The sequence below is a fragment of the Carassius carassius genome, chromosome 25 (assembly GCF_963082965.1).
Source record: "Carassius carassius chromosome 25, fCarCar2.1, whole genome shotgun sequence".
Lineage (NCBI taxonomy): Eukaryota > Metazoa > Chordata > Actinopteri > Cypriniformes > Cyprinidae > Carassius > Carassius carassius.
In genome coordinates this window covers 23,234,830-23,252,767 of record NC_081779.1, presented here as the reverse complement: position 1 = coordinate 23,252,767, position 17,938 = coordinate 23,234,830, and the positions used below count along the sequence as shown (strand labels likewise).

The 17,938-nt window shown below is 39.1% G+C and overlaps 1 protein-coding gene across 1 annotated transcript in view; it reads left to right on the top strand.

Moving 5' to 3' along the window:
- The window catches only part of LOC132104444 (protein Jumonji-like), a 100,887-nt gene that overhangs the window by 61,286 nt on the left and 21,663 nt on the right, over nucleotides 1-17,938 (top strand). Inside the window, exon 4 of the mRNA XM_059509921.1 lies at nucleotides 15,638-15,807. Coding sequence (XP_059365904.1) covers nucleotides 15,638-15,807 — 170 coding nt within the window. The remainder of the gene's footprint in view (nucleotides 1-15,637; nucleotides 15,808-17,938) is intronic.

Below are 17,938 nucleotides of genomic sequence, written 5' to 3'. Positions count from 1 at the left end.
ACGGAAACCTTGTTTTCTCTCCTCTGTGGCTGTCAATCATTCTCCATTCAGTATTCAAATAGCGTGCACCTCGTCCATTTACAGCAGGATGCATGGTAAAACTCTCTCCAATATTATATACTCACATTATAATGCTTAATCTGTAGATAAAAAGGCTGTGGATTTGCATAAAATGACTTTATTTTGTGTATTTGTATTTTATGTTTGTTGCTGTTTTTAAAAGACTCGCTTCTGCCTGTTAGATCACACACACGTTTTAAAAGCCACAAACTTTTAAAATCACTTTGTGAGCTCAGTTTTGAAGCGTTTCATATTATCATGGTTTGGCGCACTGAAAGATTATTAAAAGCTTATTATATTTTTAGCGTGCACAATACATTTAAAATAAGCATACTTTAATTGTATATTATTTCTGTGTAGTGTAGTGTAAGCATTATAAATATATACACTTCTGAATTCTTGACATTCATATATAAATATTAAATTGAATTTTATAAGAGTACTAATAGTAATTTGTTTTTATTAACATGTTTAGATTGTGTAAAATTACTGTGTAGATTTTTTCAAGAATTACTTTTTGTATTTATTTGCATTACATTTAAATAAAATATGTTGCCATTTTTAATGTGCCCCTCTGGTTAAACACTGGCCCCTCTTTGGCCCCCCTAGTAAAAGTTGTCTAGAGCCGCCACTGGTGACGGGTCTTTTTCAATAGAAAAATAATAAACTGCTAATTTCCTTGGCCACCTGAACTTGTAATACACTTTCGGTGGCCTCTGTTGATTCATATTTTTCATCAAATGTCCTGGTTGGGGTTGGACTCTTGCAAAGCATCCCGTCTTCTAATGTGTGTGATATTTATTGGAATTGTAGAACCCAAAGGAATAGTTCAGCCAAAATGAAATTTCTGTCATCATTAGATCATCATTTTAAATCCATATGGCTTTGTATCATGTTTGGTACTCTTATGAGGGAAATTGATAAGAATATACTGGTTGTTCCTTTCCCTGAATTTATAATGGATAAGGACTGAAGCTTTCAAGTTTCAAAAATGACACAAAGGCATCATAAAAGAAGCAGACTCTTACACTATTCCAAGTCTTTTGCAGCGATCTGATAGCTTTGTAGGTTATAAGTCTTTTTTCTTAAGTCCTTAAGTCTTGAGGGTGCTTGGACTCTGACTGCAATTATGAACAAACTTAGATGCACTTGGGTGGATTTGAACTTGACACTGACTGAAATCTGGACTTTTTTTTTTATCGGGTACAGTCAATTAACTTTTAGAATAAGTAAATACAGTCGAAAATAAGCAACAACCTAAACTTAAGACCTTGATAATAAACGTCTCCCACTTAAACTCAATTGGTTAAAAACCTGAACTCGACTCAGACTTGTCAAGTTAGACTCGGACCCAACACCAGTTCTCTTTATTGTGTTTATGAGAGAAGTAGTCAAGTCCAATTTCTGAATGGATCAAAGTTGTTTGAGAACATTATGCATTATATACCTCAGTCAACCAGTCCCAAAATGCTTTGGTGAAAGTGCAGAGGAATAAAATCATCCAAGATGGCTGATGTCGAAATTTCGACAGTAAATCTATTCCATACAATGCTGAAAAGTATTGATAAAAAAAAATATTAAATATGATGTATTTTACCGACACGGCAGCTGTCTCAGGGTTAACCTCATTCTAACTCCCTTCTTTTATATTGCACTTGGCATTATAACTCGGTATTTGAGCTCTTTGCCGTGTTACTCATTTTTAAGTCACCCATGTCCTTTCAAACAGGATTTGACTTTGATCTGAGTGTATGGCCACTGTCAATGCTCAATCACACATTCATATAGATGGGTGGCATTAGCATTATGGAAGACCTATTCATCAAGCCCACTGTTTAGTGGCACAACTTTCATGGCGTGCCATAAACCCCTTGACAAACAGTTGCGTAGGCCCCCTGAAGAGGCTTTTCTTCCACTGGAGAGTCTGAATTAATCCCACCACTGGCTTCGAGGGAACAAAACATCTCTGAGCGCAGACGCCGCTTCAAAGAGGACGCTGCCCAGCGCCCACTGAACGCCACACAACGCATCGCTTCCACACCACAGTGGCCAGACCCCAGCAGATGTCCGTTTCAACCCCCTCCTCAAAGAAAAACATTCACAGAGACCTTCAGTCTGGCATTCTGTCAATCAAGCCGCAAGCATCTCTGGGAGATTGAGAGAGACAGCGTGTGTGTGTGCAGGCAAAAAGCACCTGCTGCTGGTTTACCTGTCACTTAATACCCTGTTATAATCATTAATCAGAGCAATGTCCTGGAGACATCATCATTAGAACAGCTTCACGTGGAGCGAGTGGGAGGTGAAAGAGGCGAGACGGGCAGGGTAGAGATTTAAGTAAGCACAAAGAAGTAGAGAGCAGCAGATGCAGTATAAACGGTAAAGCATTGTGGGCCATTAAGGGCTTTGCTCTCCCTGCACACAAGAGCGGGCTCTTAAAGGGATAGCTCACTCAGAAATAAAAGTTGGCATGAACTCTCCCTCATGTTGATCGAAACCTGCATGACTTCTTTCTTCAAAAGTTGGAAGTTTGTATGCTTGCATGTGTGTGCATGCTGGGCAACTTATTAGGCATCTGCTGCCCGCATAAGATGACAACAAGGAGTCTGATTGAGACAGTGCCAACGCCTCTCACACCTGGCCTAAAGTAAAGAGAGAGAGAGAAGGAACGGGAGGAGAGACAGACAGAGGCACAGGTGCAGGGGCTGGGATTGCTGTTTGCGTTCCCAGGATTGAGAAATAGAGAGGCCTGTAAGTTCAAAATAAGTGTCAAAATGGCAACTTCCCATTCCTTGATTAAAATCGCAGTCGCCTAGATGTGCTGAATACACACAAAACCCCAGTTAGAAGAGACAAGGAGGGCACCAAACATGGCAGGTGCTGAAGAGGCCTGTCTTTTTAGTGTGTATTTGTGTTTACTTGTTTGAGAACCCTTCTTAAAGAGAAGAGCGTTCCGATTGTTTGTCTTTTGGCTGTGCAGTTGCTGCCAAACTACAAACTTTTGTGTTGGGCCAGTGCCGCATTTACACCATTGATTTACTCTTGGTGTGTTGAGAATACATTCTAGTGTGTTTCTTGAGGCCCTTTCACACTATTTGTGTCAATGTTCACCAGTGCAACTCTATAGACATTAAACTACAGCCATGCACCCAGGTCAAGTGTTATAATAAATGACTCAAAGTTTTTGTCAACTTATATGCATATATGAAGGAAGCCCGTTTCCACCACAGAATAATAAATTAATTAATGTAAATAAATAATTGTGACTTTTTGTCTCATGGTGCTGAAAATTTAGCTTTGCCATCACAGAATTTTGGTGATTTTCTTTGAGAAGATACTATGCAGAGTATACACAATGCATGCTACATTCTTGTTTTTATTTTTATTTTTTTCAGTACACATGGCTTTTTAATAGCTATATAGATTTTCCTCTAAATCCGCTGGTTGTGCTACATACTATACTACACAATCCACTCTAATGGTACGTCAGATCAATATCTGCGACGAGTGAGGTGATTAAGCATGATTGGAGTGTGACTCATGTTTTTAGAGCCATACACATGATGAATTAAGAGGTATAGCGTGAGAAGACGACTCTCAGGTAGACCGTTTGGCTCCAAACTCCAGCTGATTAACAAAGCAGGAATGTCTTGTGTTTGAGGACTCAAGCTGAGGTATTTGCACAGCAGACAATAGTGGCTGCTGATTGGCTGAGGCTGGATAAATTGAAGCAGTGGGCTATAATCTCAGCTTCTGTGCCCAAGTGTGTTAGGGCATGTCATTTTAATGTTACTGATGGTTTAAGTGAGATGAATTCACCTCGGCATGTATGCTTTTCTGTATATGCCTTTGCGGTCGCTCTGATTGCTGTCTTTTGCCATGTTGAAAGCGGTGTTGAATGGCAGCCATGCTCCATTAGCTGTGTTTTGGGTTTATTTTGGCAATATCTCTGAGTTATGAACACCACTCTTAAAGGGATAGTTCATCCAAAAATAAATATCTACTAATTTGCATGCTCACCCTCATGTTGTTCCAAACACAAGTTATTATTTTTTCTTTCTCTGCAAGTTATTTAAAAATACATTTAGCATAATTTCTGTGCTGCTCTTTTCCAGTCTTCAGAGTCTCATGTTTCTTTTCATTAAGAAATGCTTATTATTCTTATTATTAAGTAGTTTTTTATTATTATTATTATTATTATTATCATTGTTGAAAACGGTTGTGTTGATTATTATTTGATTATTGTGGAAACATCTATATTTTCTTCAGGATTATTTTAATAGAATTTTGAAGTTTAAAACAGCATTTAATTTGAAATAGTTCTTTTGTAGCTTTGTCAATGACTTTACTATCACTTTTCAATTTTTTTGCATCCTTGATGAAAAAAAGTATTAATTTCTTAACAAAAAAATTGAGACCTCAAATTTTTGACTGGTAGTGTAGGTTGTGTGAGAGTGTGTTCCTGCAGCATCTCCTGCAAGTGTGTGTGTGCGTCAGTGTGCATGTGTGTGCACGTGTGTGTTTGTCTCCTCAGTTTTGTACAGAAGTTATTCATCAGGTTAATCCAGAATTCATAAAATTCATTTGTGATTCCTCACAGTGGTCTGGCTGCAAGTTAGAGATACAGTCTCAGTCTTCCTGGACCAATAGATGTGTATTGACAACAAACACAGAAAGGTTTCTAGGATTCATGTTGCTCAGGTTTTTGTCAGTCTACTGTAAAACAAAGTTGTGATAACAAGGTGCCAGGCTGCTGTGATTAGCCAAGAATAACTAGATTTTAAGTTTGAGATATAGCATTTCAATAAGCAGAACTATATATTATATTTAGTTTTTTAGAGCTATATGTGTGAAATAGTTACTGTGGTGTGTCTGCACTGATGTAAACTGACCACACACACACATAAAAAAAAAAAAAAAAAATTATTTTAGTATAACCTGTTTTGTGGTTTGCATAGTCTATCATTTTGATCTGAATGTTGGTAAGCAAACAATTTTGGTGAACATTGACTTCCATTGTATAGGAAAAAAAAAAACACTGAGACAATTATCTAAATGTCTTCTTTTGTGTTCCTTAGAAGAATGAAAGTCATACAGGTTTGGATGGTCCTGAGGGTGAGTAAATAAAGACAGGTGGTCTCTTTCTGTTTAAGGCAGCAGTTCAAGTCCAGAAAAAGCTGGATCAGACTTTATACCAGTAGTCAAAACACTAGAGATGACCCAGCAGAAATCTCTGAGTCTGATTTTGTGCATGAAAACTCCTTTCATCTTTTTGTGGTGAGGTGTTCTAGCAGCTCTCAGTGATGAAGCCCAGCAGTGACTGACAGCGCTGGGCTGCATCCGTGTGACATCACGCATGAGTGGCAGACGGATGTGTTAAAACAGAGGGGAGGGTGGCTTGGGCCCTCAGCGTCTGGCTGGGTGCCAGTCTAGACCACCTGTCTGAGCGCAGCACGTCTGCTCTATTGTTAAACCACACTGGCAGGGTTAAATTGCAGCCCTGTATAAAGAGTGACAGACATCTTAAGTGGGTACACGGGATTTAGATAGGGATTTTATAGGAGTGCTGGTATCTCTGTGTGTCTCTTTCTCTCCTCTTCACAGCCTCAGCAACTCACATTTTCAATTACATAACAGCCTTCAGTTGCCTTCACTGAAATCATGAGCGACTGCATTAAGTATGCAGACTGGGGTCCTTTGGGCATCTGTCCAGCAGCAGTCCTGGAAAGCCATCATCATGCAAGAACTTTATAGTAACACCTCTCAGTGTGAATGTGAGTGCTGCTTCGGTTATAAATACCTCCCGAATCCCGTAAATCATTTAAACACCCTCACTATCGCGTTTAAAGCTACGGATTTATAAAATAGGCCTGTAAATAGAAAACACAGTTTATGGCTGAAATGAAAATTGGGGAGTTTCTGGTTTTACAGTTAGTTGAGTTAAAATGACAGAATGCATTACTGTTCTTGGTCAAGCGCTGCTCTTTTATATTTACAGTTTGAAATATGATGTTGACTGAGATTTGACTTGGCCTCTGCATGTTTCCAGACAAATCATCGTGAAGCCTTGTTTCCAGCCCATTTTATTTTGGTGCTGTGACATGTTCAGAGTGAAATAGATATTCCTGAACAGAAGGTAGAACAGAAACATTTATTAATATAAAATATAGGAAATTTAATTTATGATTGAAATGTGCACGCAGTAATTTTTTTTTTCAGTTTAAGTTATTTTAGTACATAAGTTTAAGTAAACAAAAATTTTCCTCAAAAATATTAAGGTGCAAAAACTAATTTCATAACTGATAATAATAAATGTTTCTTGAGCATCAAATCAATATATTAGAATGATTTCTGAAGGATCTTGTGAAACTGAAAACTGGAGTAATGATGCTGAGATTCCAGCACTGCATCACAGGAATAAATTATATTGTAAAATATATTCAAATAGAAAACCGATATTTGAATTGTAATAATATTTCACAAAATTACTGTTTTTACTGTATATTTGCTCAAATAAATTCAGCCTCGTTGTGCAAAAGAACAATTCCTTCACAAATATTTACTCTTATTGACCATCTAACCCAAACCGCGCTTTGTGGTTCTGCTTTGTCACAGTTTTGTAGCGATTATCATTTCAGCACAGTTTATTAGAGCGGGCTCATGAATGACCCAGAATCAGGGATCCCCCTGCGCTCTCTTGGCTGCCGTGAGCTGCTTGGCACATGTGCTGCTGGCTCTTCACCGTGCTCTCAGAGCCAGCTGCTCCACACTGGCAAAGGCTGCTGGGAGAGTTTATCAGGACCATGTGGCCCATCTGGAGCTGTTTAGCATTAGCAGAGAGAGAGAGAGAGAAAGAGAGAGAGAGAAAGAGAGTTACCATGTGTACTAGAAACAGCAAGCCAGTGAGAGAATGAAAGATGTTTGACTGAAAAATTGTCAAACATTCATCATACATTATCAAATATTTTCTCCCTTCATATATATATATATATATATATATATATATATATAGAGAGAGAGAGAGAGAGAGAGAGAGAGAGAGAGAGAGAGAAAGAGAGAGAGATAGAGATAGAGAGATAGAGATAAAATAAAAAAATAAACAAAATTTGATTTACAGTTGTTTGTGTGTGTTCAGTTTTATTGAAGCCTTTGTAGCACAGAGAAGCTGGACATAACGGAAGATGGATGTAACGATGATGGGATGTATACTGAGCAGATTTGAACTATTAGATGCTAAGTAAACTATGTTAGAGATCACAGTCAGTCTACAGTGCTTGTTTAGCTTTAAAAATACAAGCCAAATAGATGGCATATTACACAAACAGCACAGAGCAGTGTGGCTTATGCTAAGAATTAAGAACATCTATTTGGCAGTCACATCATAGCGTCACATCATGGTATGGTCATTCACGGATAATATCGAAAGATTATAGGATTTGTCCGTAAAGTAAGGCTTAAGACAAGGCCCAAGTTACGGTTTTGTCCAAATGAAAAAAATAATAATAATTATTTAAAATTGTTCTCTATGGACTCTGAGTCTGAGATATCATACTAACATGTCAAAATACACCTTAACTTACTGTTATCCAGATCATTCTTTTTCTGTATATCACCTTGTTTGATCTATGAGGGCTCTGCTTTTCATCTGCTGCTTTGCCTCCCTGTTAATACATGCATATGACTGAAAACAGACCGAATGAATCAGTGTTGCACACAAAGGGTTTATACACCCCTCCTCCCCTCTCTTCCCTCTTAAAACTCAAACATCTCTGCCCCTGGGGTCTATCAGTGCCTGCCCTCTCTTCACGGCTCCATCCATCTCTCTCCTGCAATCATTCATCTCTTTCTCCCTCCCTGCGAGCTTCTCCCCTGCTCCACTCATCTGATCCAGAGAGAGCCAGAGCCTGCTGTTGAGATAAGGAGTGATTCCAGCCGCTGTGGAATGCTTTGATGATGTGGAATCATGAGGGGGGAGGGGAGGTGCTGACACCGGAGGGGTCGTCCCTTTTACCCCTGGCGCCGCCAATGTGCTTTTGTTTGTGGAAGCCCCCCCAACTTCTCCTGTTTGGCACAATTTGGTGCATCTTCTAGAGGCGAGTCAGCCTCAGTTGTGCACACAAGAATCCCAGAGTACATGCAGTACCTGTTTTACTTGATCTTCATGCTGTATGCTCAGGACTGTGGAGAGAGATCACATTACCAAATATTTCACATCACACCAACAGAGATCATAGAACACAACTGGCCACTCAGAATAGGCTTGTGTTTAAGATTCTGCTGTTGATGCACATGGGGCAGCTTCAGCTGTTTAATGTTGGAGATTGTGACTGCCTATTGTGATTGGAGACAGATCAAGTGGAGAAAACTTGGGACAGCTTTTCAACATGTAAATGATTAAACATGAGCATGCTTCATGTAATTGCATGCAGTGTAAACCAGTAATCGTGTGTTCCTACATTCCACCACGATATTAGAATTCATTCGTATATTTTAATGTTGAGCCCCAGGGATCCAGTAACTGTTTCTTTTCCTTTCCAATGGGGCAAACCCAACTGCTCTTTCTTGCCGCCTTCCTGAAAGCTAATCAGTGATACAGCAGAGCTCCACATGTGACATCAGAGCTTGGTGTTCTTTGAAGGGCGAGGCACAGGGATTAGAGGAGGATGAATTTGGACATCCTGCCATAATCCCTCCCTCTGCACCTCCCAGCAGGTGTTTGCCCCTCGCTTTTCCCCCCTTTTTGTTGTTTCACTTGACCGCCCATTCATTTTTTTCATTCCACTTCTTTCTGGCTCTCTCCACATCTTGGCCAGCTGGGCTGATCTACGGGAGGTCTAATTTACTCTGACCCCTTTGTTGTACCTGTATCTTACGCACCACATAAGCTGGAGGCAAATGCATTGAAACTGGAGGCAGATACTGTACTTTGAAACTGGATGCATCATTTGAATTCATACACAATAAAAACTTTAGGCAGATTGGATGCAGTTACTTTGAACCAAAACTACTGGCCCTAGGTCTTCAACCCTGCTCTTGGAGACCCACTTTCCTCCAAAGTTTATTTCTACTAGTGATCCTGAAGACCTTGGTTAGCTGGTTTAGGTGTGTTTGATTAAGATTGGAGGTAAACTCTGCAGGACAGTGAGTCTTCAGAAGCAAAGCTGAAGACCTCTGCTGTAGATTTGGAGCCATATTGAGAATGGTAGGGTACATTTCAGGCAGTAACTTGAAATCTGTAGACAGATTTGGAGGGAGATACTTTGACAATTGTCGACCAACTTGGAGGCATAGAACTTGAAATTGGTAGACTGATTTGAAGGCATAGACCTTGAAAACTAAAGACCAATTGGTTGGAGGTTGTAACTTGAAGTCTGTAAACTGATTTGGAGGCAGATACCTTGGCAACTGTCGACCAACTTGGAGGCATAGACCTTGGAATCTGTAGACTGATTTGGAGGCATAGACCTTGACAACTGTCGACCAACTTGGAGCCATAGACTTTGAAAACTGTAGACTGTTTTGGTGCAAGAGACTTTAGACCAATTTGAATGTTGATACCTTGAAAGCTGTAAGCTGATTTGTTGTATAGATACCCTAACTGTAGGCTAATTTGTAAACAAATACATTGAACTGGAGGCAAATTTGCAGGTAGATATTTTGAAAACAGAGGCAGTATTTGGAGGGAAAGATATACTGAAGCTAGAGGTGAATTTGGAGGATGGTACTTTGACAGTGGAGGTGGAGATATTGAAATTCCTGGATGCCTTCTAGTCATTTCTGTTTATACAATAAGAAAGATTAACATAACTGCACCCATTACCCTTTAAAACTGATCTCAGTTACAGCTCTTCTTCATGGGTTTTCACTATGAGCTAAATTGTAATAGGATCAGAGCCCTAGTTCCTGGAGTGACCTTACCCCGTTGTGGTTTTTATCAGCTGTAAATTATGCATGAGCCTCTTGTTAAAAGACTAGCATTGTAAGAGACCCCATATCTGTCCTATTAAGGAGTGCACAGTCTGGGAAGCTCCATGAGGCTATTGTGTTGCAGTGTCTCTCACCCACTGAGGAAGGGTAAGACCAGCGGAACTGGAATGCCCAGATCAGTCATTTTCATGGCCTCTCTTTACCCATCCTGTCTGGAGGATGTGGTTAGATCCCATCTCCACCCTTTATCACTCATGTTGCAATTTACAGTCTGCCTCTCTCTGAGAAATACAGAAGGTTCAATATATCATTGTTCCCTGGTTGACAGGAGAGTCTTGAAGTTGAAACAGAAACAAAGTTTGTTTGGAGCCTGGTTTTATTTGTAGTGCATCATGAATTTGTACAGACACGTTATAATTTGGGACAGCCACAACTCATCTAGATAGTCCTGGGAAAATATGTAGAGCTTGAAAACACTGTAACTCTCTAAAACCTAACAAGTATATGTGCTATCTGCTGCCTACTTACGTGACTGCCTTCTAAGACAAAATAGACATCATGAACCTTCACAAGGTGCTGAATTGAAGACTCTACATATGCAACAATGCCTTGTACCACAAGAATAGCATTTGACTCATATGATTTAAATAAAGTTTAGGTTTAGCAAGGAGGCTAGAATAGTCCAATTTAATAGGATGCTACTATTTTTATCAAGACTTTTCAGTATTTGAAGAAATACATATATTTGCCTTCATTGAGTTCGGTGCAGTGCATTCTGTTATTGTCTCCCAAAAGATGCTCGGGTTTTGTCTTAGAATTTGGCTAAAATTAGGTATCTTAGAAAGTAGAATAATGTTGCTTCCTACCTTTTGGAACAGCATTTGCATTTTGAGTGCCTACAATGCCTTTAAAAGCTGTTTAGGGAACTCACTAGGTTTTTGGAACAGAGCAATTGTTTAAGTAATCTATTAATGTATTTAGTTTTAAGAGTATCAGAGTCATCAGATGAAGTGAAGTGAAGTGAAGTGAAGTGACATTCGGCCAAGTATGGTGACCCATACTCAGAATTTGTGCTCTGCATTTAACCCATCCAAAGTGCACACACACAGAGTAGTGATCACACACACACACTGTGAGCACACACCCGGAGCAGTGGGCAGCCATTTATGCTGCGGCGCCCGGGGAGCAGTTGGGGGTTCGGTGCCTTGCTCAAGGGCACCTAAGTCGTGGTATTGAGGGAGGTGAGAGAACTGTACATGCACTCCCCCCACCCACAATTCCTGCCGGCCCGAGACTCGAACCCACAACCCTTCGATTGTGAGTCCGATTCTCTAACCACCAGGCCACGACTTCCCCCCAGATGTTATCATAACCATTCTCTTTTCAAAGAACTCATGCATGAAGCCAAACAATATTCCAGAATTTTCCCATTCCTGTGTGGACTAAATGTATTATGTGTCTCCCTCATCCGTTAGAGTTTATATCATATAAGGGTGTTTAGACTGTATAGATGTGGTAACATGCATTAAGTTGCAAAATGCTCTCAGTGTGTAGTTTTTAAGCTCATGTCTGCTATCCCAGCATGCACCTCGATCTCTGTCACTGGATACTTGCATGCCAAGTTGTCCACTATACCCTATAATGAGGAACAGATAGGATAAATTGTCCAATAAAAGCAGGCCGTCTCTACTGCAGGCAGTCTAGACTGACTCAATGAACCGTGACATCCTTCGTTGTGTTACTGGATCCTTTTTTTTTTTTTTTTTTTTGCACAGCTGCATCAGAACAACTTTGGTGCTAAGTCACGTTAATAGTTCTAAAGCAGCAGTTTTCAGCTCCTAAAAAAATTTAGGTTTCTTATGAAAACCTTTGTGAGGGAAAAAAAATATATATTGTTTTCTTTATTTCTCCTGCAATGTATGAATTCTCCCCTGGACCAATCTAAATGAGGTTACACCTCTGCCTGAAACACTTTAGCAATCAATAAGTAATGGGGCAGCTGGCTGGCTTGTAAGTGCTTTGTTGAATATAGCAGCAACGTTTCAAAAGCTAGGGGTTTTACGCTTGTGTTTGTTGGCTAAAATCTCATTCAGCTGTCATCTAGTCCTCCAGCGATCTCCAATGTTACGATGAACTTTTTTGCCTGTACAATCTCCATTAATTAATATTAGTGTTTGGGTGTGGAGCTGCAGACCCCATTTAAACAGATGATGCTGGTTTAGAGAGTGATCATATGTCATTTTGAAACATAACGTGTTGTGTTTTAATCTTTTGTACACTTCACTTTTCCCCCTGTAAATAAACTACAGTTCATTGTAATTTCTTGTTTATATCCAAGTCTGTGAGGCTTTCAGCTTGATTTATCTCCTCCTTTGTCTTCTTCCTTATAATTACCAGATCCTCAGCATTCATCACAATTTGGTAGTTTTCATCTATAGCTTTATTTCCTGGCCTTCGGACCTTTGGGATTACAAAAATGAGTGTCTTAAAACTACTGCAATAATTGCTTCAACGGGGTGTGGACTTGAGTCACATGCCTCTAGACTCCACTTGGACGCGGGTCCCAAATTTGACAGCAATGAGTCAAGGCTTGGACTTGAGCCCTGTGATTTGGAAAGACTTTGTTGTTATCACTCTAGACTTTTTTTTTGTCAGATCAACACTTTTTTGTTTAATCAGTTATATATTTTAATTGCATTTGCATTCTGTTTTATTTGAACTTCCATTAAATTTAAAGTTAATCCATAATCAAGATTTAAATCTGAGTTTAAAGTTATAGTTCATCAGGATTAAAGTTAATCTTAAATGGGCTATAACTTAAATCCAAGACCAAAATGATGGGTTTAAATTTAAACCTGCTTATTTCTAAAGGTTTAAAGTTTGGTGCAACAGAACTATTAGATAAACCTTGATTTAATCTAGATTTAAAATTAATCATTGCAAACAATTTAGCTATAATTTCATTTAATAAAACTGCACATTAGGCCTTATGTATGAAGGGGTCAAGTGGCAATAGGCCTAGAGATCATTTAAAATATAATTTAAAGAAGTGTTTCTTTCACAAAATAAGCATTGAATATATAAGTAAAATATACACAATTTTATCATGTCACTTTCATTTCTTTCAGGATAAATGAATGAATGCGTGTCGTAAATCAGTCTGTAGGCCTATAGTGCACATAGCCCCTTAATTTAGCAATCAACTATGCATATTATAAACTTAATATTTAACATACAGCATTTTTTTCTATAAAATGATTTTGTCTTTCCTGCTCTTAATTATAAAGGATGATAGCACAGAATTTTTTTGAATGACTGTATTCATGATTTTGTCTCCATATTGCATGTATTTTCACTTGTAAAGTATGGTAGCAATTGTTTATTCCAGTTCTTTCTGTTCATTTCATTAAATCGGTTTCATTGAGGTTTCAAATAATGTCTCATTGGTTTAGATATATCACCTAGAGGCATATATTCTTATGCATACAAGCAAAGTATGTTGCAGCTGTATTTCTATGAAATTATGTTGTCTTAGCTATTCTGTTACTAATAAAATAGTTTTTTTGTTTGTTTGTTTGTTTTTCACTGCTTGTCCTATTTTGGCACAATCCCTAAATTGAACTTGAGTAGTTTTACTAAGGGCGCCCAACTCACATGACATTGAACTATGTCATATTCCACCCGCCTTCCTAATATAAATTACTTTACATTTGATATGGTAATTATTTCCGAGACACTAATTTTGGCAAAGAGAACTAATGACTAGTTTAAGACTTGAAGTTAAAAGTTGAGGATTTGCAACTCAACCTGGACTTGCCTGTCTTGACTCTGGACTTGATTTGGGACTTGTCTGTCTTGACTCGGGACTTGACTTGGGACTTGTCTGTCTTGACTCGGGACTTGACTTGGGACTCATCTGTCTTGACTCGGGACTTGACTTGGGACTCGTCTGTCTTGACTAGGGACTTGACTTGGGACTCATCTGTCTTGACTCGGGACTCGTCTGTCTTGACTCGGGACTTGTCTGTCTTGACTCGGGACTTGACTTGGGACTCGTCTGTCTTGACTCAGGACTTGACTTGGGACTTGTCTGTCTTGACTCGGGACTTGACATGGGACTTGTCTGTCTTGACTCGGGACTTGACTTGGGACTTGTCTGTCTTGACTCGGACTTGACTTGGGACTTGTCTGTCTTGACTCTGGACTTGACTTGGGACTCGTTTGTCTTGACTCGGGACTTGACTTGGGACTCGTCTGTCTTGACTCGGGACTTGACTTGGGACTCGTCTGTCTTGACTCGGGACTTGACTTGGGACTCGTCTGTCTTGACTCGGGACTTGACTTGGGACTCGTCTGTCTTGACTCGGGACTTGACTTGGGACTTGTCTGTCTTGACTCGGGACTTGACATGGGACTTGTCTGTCTTGACTCGGAACTTGACTTGGGACTTGTCTGTCTTGACTCGGGACTTGACTTGGGACTTGTCTGTCTTGACTCGGGACTTGACTCGAGAATTGAATGCAAAGACTCGAGACTCAGATTTCAAGCCAGCATGTCTGTTTTTGCTTGACATCAAATAGATGTGAACAGAAGTTGCAGAGTTTTTGTGGCATAGTGGCGGTGCCTGTGCCATCAGTCACAGCCATGAGAGACTGGAAAAGAAAAAGAGAGAAACAATCTATCTGCCGAACACAGTGCTGGTGAGAATTGATTAGCGATGCCATTGCAGATTTGTCAAAGCTGCTGGGCCTTGGCAAGCCATCTCAGGCATGGTCCTCTGATTGAAGGAGATTAATTTGTAAAGGAGTGAATGAAGGAGTGTGTGACGAGAACATATTTGGCAGCAAACATCAGGGTTGGACTAATGGGAGTGCGTGTGGGTAAATGCTGCTGAAATGGAAAGTGCGTACACGCGTGTCTCCTCTGGCAGCATGCGGAGGGTGGTGGAGGAATTGAGACATATGACTTTCCACTGTTTTAGTATTCCATGCTGTTTCATGGGGAAAGTTGAACTGAAATGTGGAGTCAGTGAGTTAGACGTCTCCAAAAGGAGAAGCTGTTCCATAGTGGAAACGGACATTCATACCTGTCAGACAGAAGAGGTTCATTATAAAAAAAATATTCATGTTGTATAAGTTCATAGCTGTGTCCTTTCTTTGACACATTGTTAGATTTTTATGAAAGCTTTAAATAAATGAATACGGTAAATAAATAAATGATGCACCATTGAAACCTTAAGGCCACCTTTCCATATTTTGCAGATTTTCATGGTTTTTCATCAGTTCCATAAGGTTAAACATGGGTGAATGTCTCTGAATTTGTAGCCTGTATTGTTCCAGCCCTCAACACAGTTAACAGCATTTGGATAACTATCAGAAAAAGCAGCTCTTGTGTGCTAATCAGACCAAAAATGTTTGAATGGGTTCCAGATCGACTGAATTAGTCATGGCAACAGCAAGGCCCCAAGTGGAGTTTTACCATTACAAGAGCAAATGCGTTAAGATGAATTTATTGCTCTGGGCAGTGTTATCCGAGTCCCAGTGCCAAGTGGGGATTTTCAGAAGAAAGGTTTTTCTAAAGTGCCTATAAACTCTCCATTATATGATAGAATGCAAGCGTATTTAAGATCTATTGTTTCCATTCTCTCTCTTAGGCCCAGACTGCATGCACAGAGGAAGTTTGCTCAGTCTCAACCCAACTCTCCCAGCACCACGCCGGTGAAGATGGCCGACCCTTCTCTGCCCATGCCACTCACACATATCACATTCCTCTCCAGACGCAAGCCCAAGACAGAAGACTTCCTCACATTCATATGTCTTCGAGGTATTGCTTCAGTTTTCAATGTCTCTCCTTCCTAGCCTTACCATGCAGATATATTATAGTGTTGACCCTTTTTATTTAGTTTTTTAATATAATTATACCTGCTTTTAATGTTGCATGCATTTATTTTTGTTCTTGTTTCCCTTGCGGGCAATTAAATGTGCAATAAATGTGTGATTGCAGCTACATTTAGCAGTAAATTGTAACTACCATCATTATAGGGTTTCCAGCAGCATGCACTGAATCCACTCTGAGGAACAACTAGTCACTGAATTTGCCAAGTTTACGGCATGAATAATTGGAAAATATTCAGGAGTTATTTTTTAGGCTGTTTAGACCCTATGCAGTTTAGATCAACTAAACAAGACTAATATGTTTTGTGTTGGCTTTGCAGTGTTTCACAAATTGAGCTGAGCCTTTATATGCTGTAACCAATTTGCTTTTTGCAGTTAATTATTCTGGTTTTGCCAGTATTAGATTTACTTGGCTCTGAACATCACGTCATAGTCATAATTCAGGTTTGGGAAATTAATTAAATTAGACGACTCAGCATCTCCTACTTTCAAGGTCAGTACACAGTGTTTCTATAGAGTGAAGCTTAAATATTTAACCACAGAACAGTTAAAACTAAAGTTTTCAGGGTAACATGGAGCCTCATTGCCAATTCATGCGGAATCTGAGTCTACATAAAGCATTTCATTTAAAGAGATGATTTAGCCAAAATTGAAAATTTGCTGTTAATTTACACACACACACACACACACACACACACACATATATATATATATATATATATATATATATATATATATATATATATATATATATATATTTTTTTTTTTTAGTAGAACAGTAAAGAAGGCTTTTAGCTGAAAATATGGTCCTATGTGATTCATAAAATAGCAATGGCTACCATCACTTATATAAGTTAATATCTTATACCATCACTTATAAAATGCATATTAGGAAACTCAAAATTAATACCAGTTGCTCCTAACGATATTGAGGTCTTATGAAGCAAAGTAATTAGCCTGTGCAAGAAACTTATTTACATTATTAACCCTATTATCCTATCCCTTTAAATTAATTTATAAAATATTTAATGTTCTCAGCTCAATTCGATTTTGGTTTTAGACGTTTGACACATTTTTTCCACTTAAATTGGGGCAGAAACGGCAAAAATGTCAATGGATTTTGATTGTCTACTCTCAGCTGTCTGTAGACTTCATGTGAGGGCCTTTTCATTGAACATTAGTATTTATTTGACCCTTTAAATTCATTTACTAGAATCAGAAGTGTAGTCTGCCGTTTTTCAATTTAAAAAATAAAAGTTTTTTTCCCATTTCATGCATGTCCTGAGATGTGTAAAAGGTAGGAAAAGTGGAAGCAGAATGTTCCGTTTGTACCGTTCAAAAACCTGAAAACCGAAGCTTGCTGGACCTTGAATTTATTTGTTGGCCGGATTTTTTACAACATAATACTTAAACCTTGCGGGAGATGGTTTAGACTCCCTCATTTCAGAATAAACTTTCCTTCATCTCTGGGATTTCAGAATAGCATATTAAATCCTTTAATATGCTTTCCAAAAACAAGATGTCCATAGGCCAAAATTTATGGCCATTGCATTCTATAAAAGTAGTCTTTTAATCACTTTATCAGGTGATTGTGTAAGTAATAGTGCTGTATGAAACATTAGCAAGCTGTATCAGATGTGTTATGCCCCATATGTACGCAAAACGGTCAGCTCAGGTATTCTCGGACTTGGCTGTAACTTGACTTGGCCAGGTGTGTGAGGTCAGGGAGAGGCCAAAGCCACGTTTTTAGGGTGTTACGTATCAGCCTCAACTCTCAGTGACTCTTATAGCTGTTTTTTCCACAGCGGCAATTAGAAAATGGGCCACACCTCACTAAACGTGCACTGGCCTCCTAGTGGTATGATTTATAAATGATACTCCCCTGCTGAGGGCGTTGTGTATATTAGTGTGTGTGGAGCATAATGTTGTCCAAATGGCATTACAGTACACTGGTGTTTTAAAAAGTAGAGAGTTGTCATCACACCATGTGTCGGTTTATCCTTCAAAGTATCCCTGTCATTCAGTATCTACCAGAGGGCTCTTTACTTTGTCATGTTTGT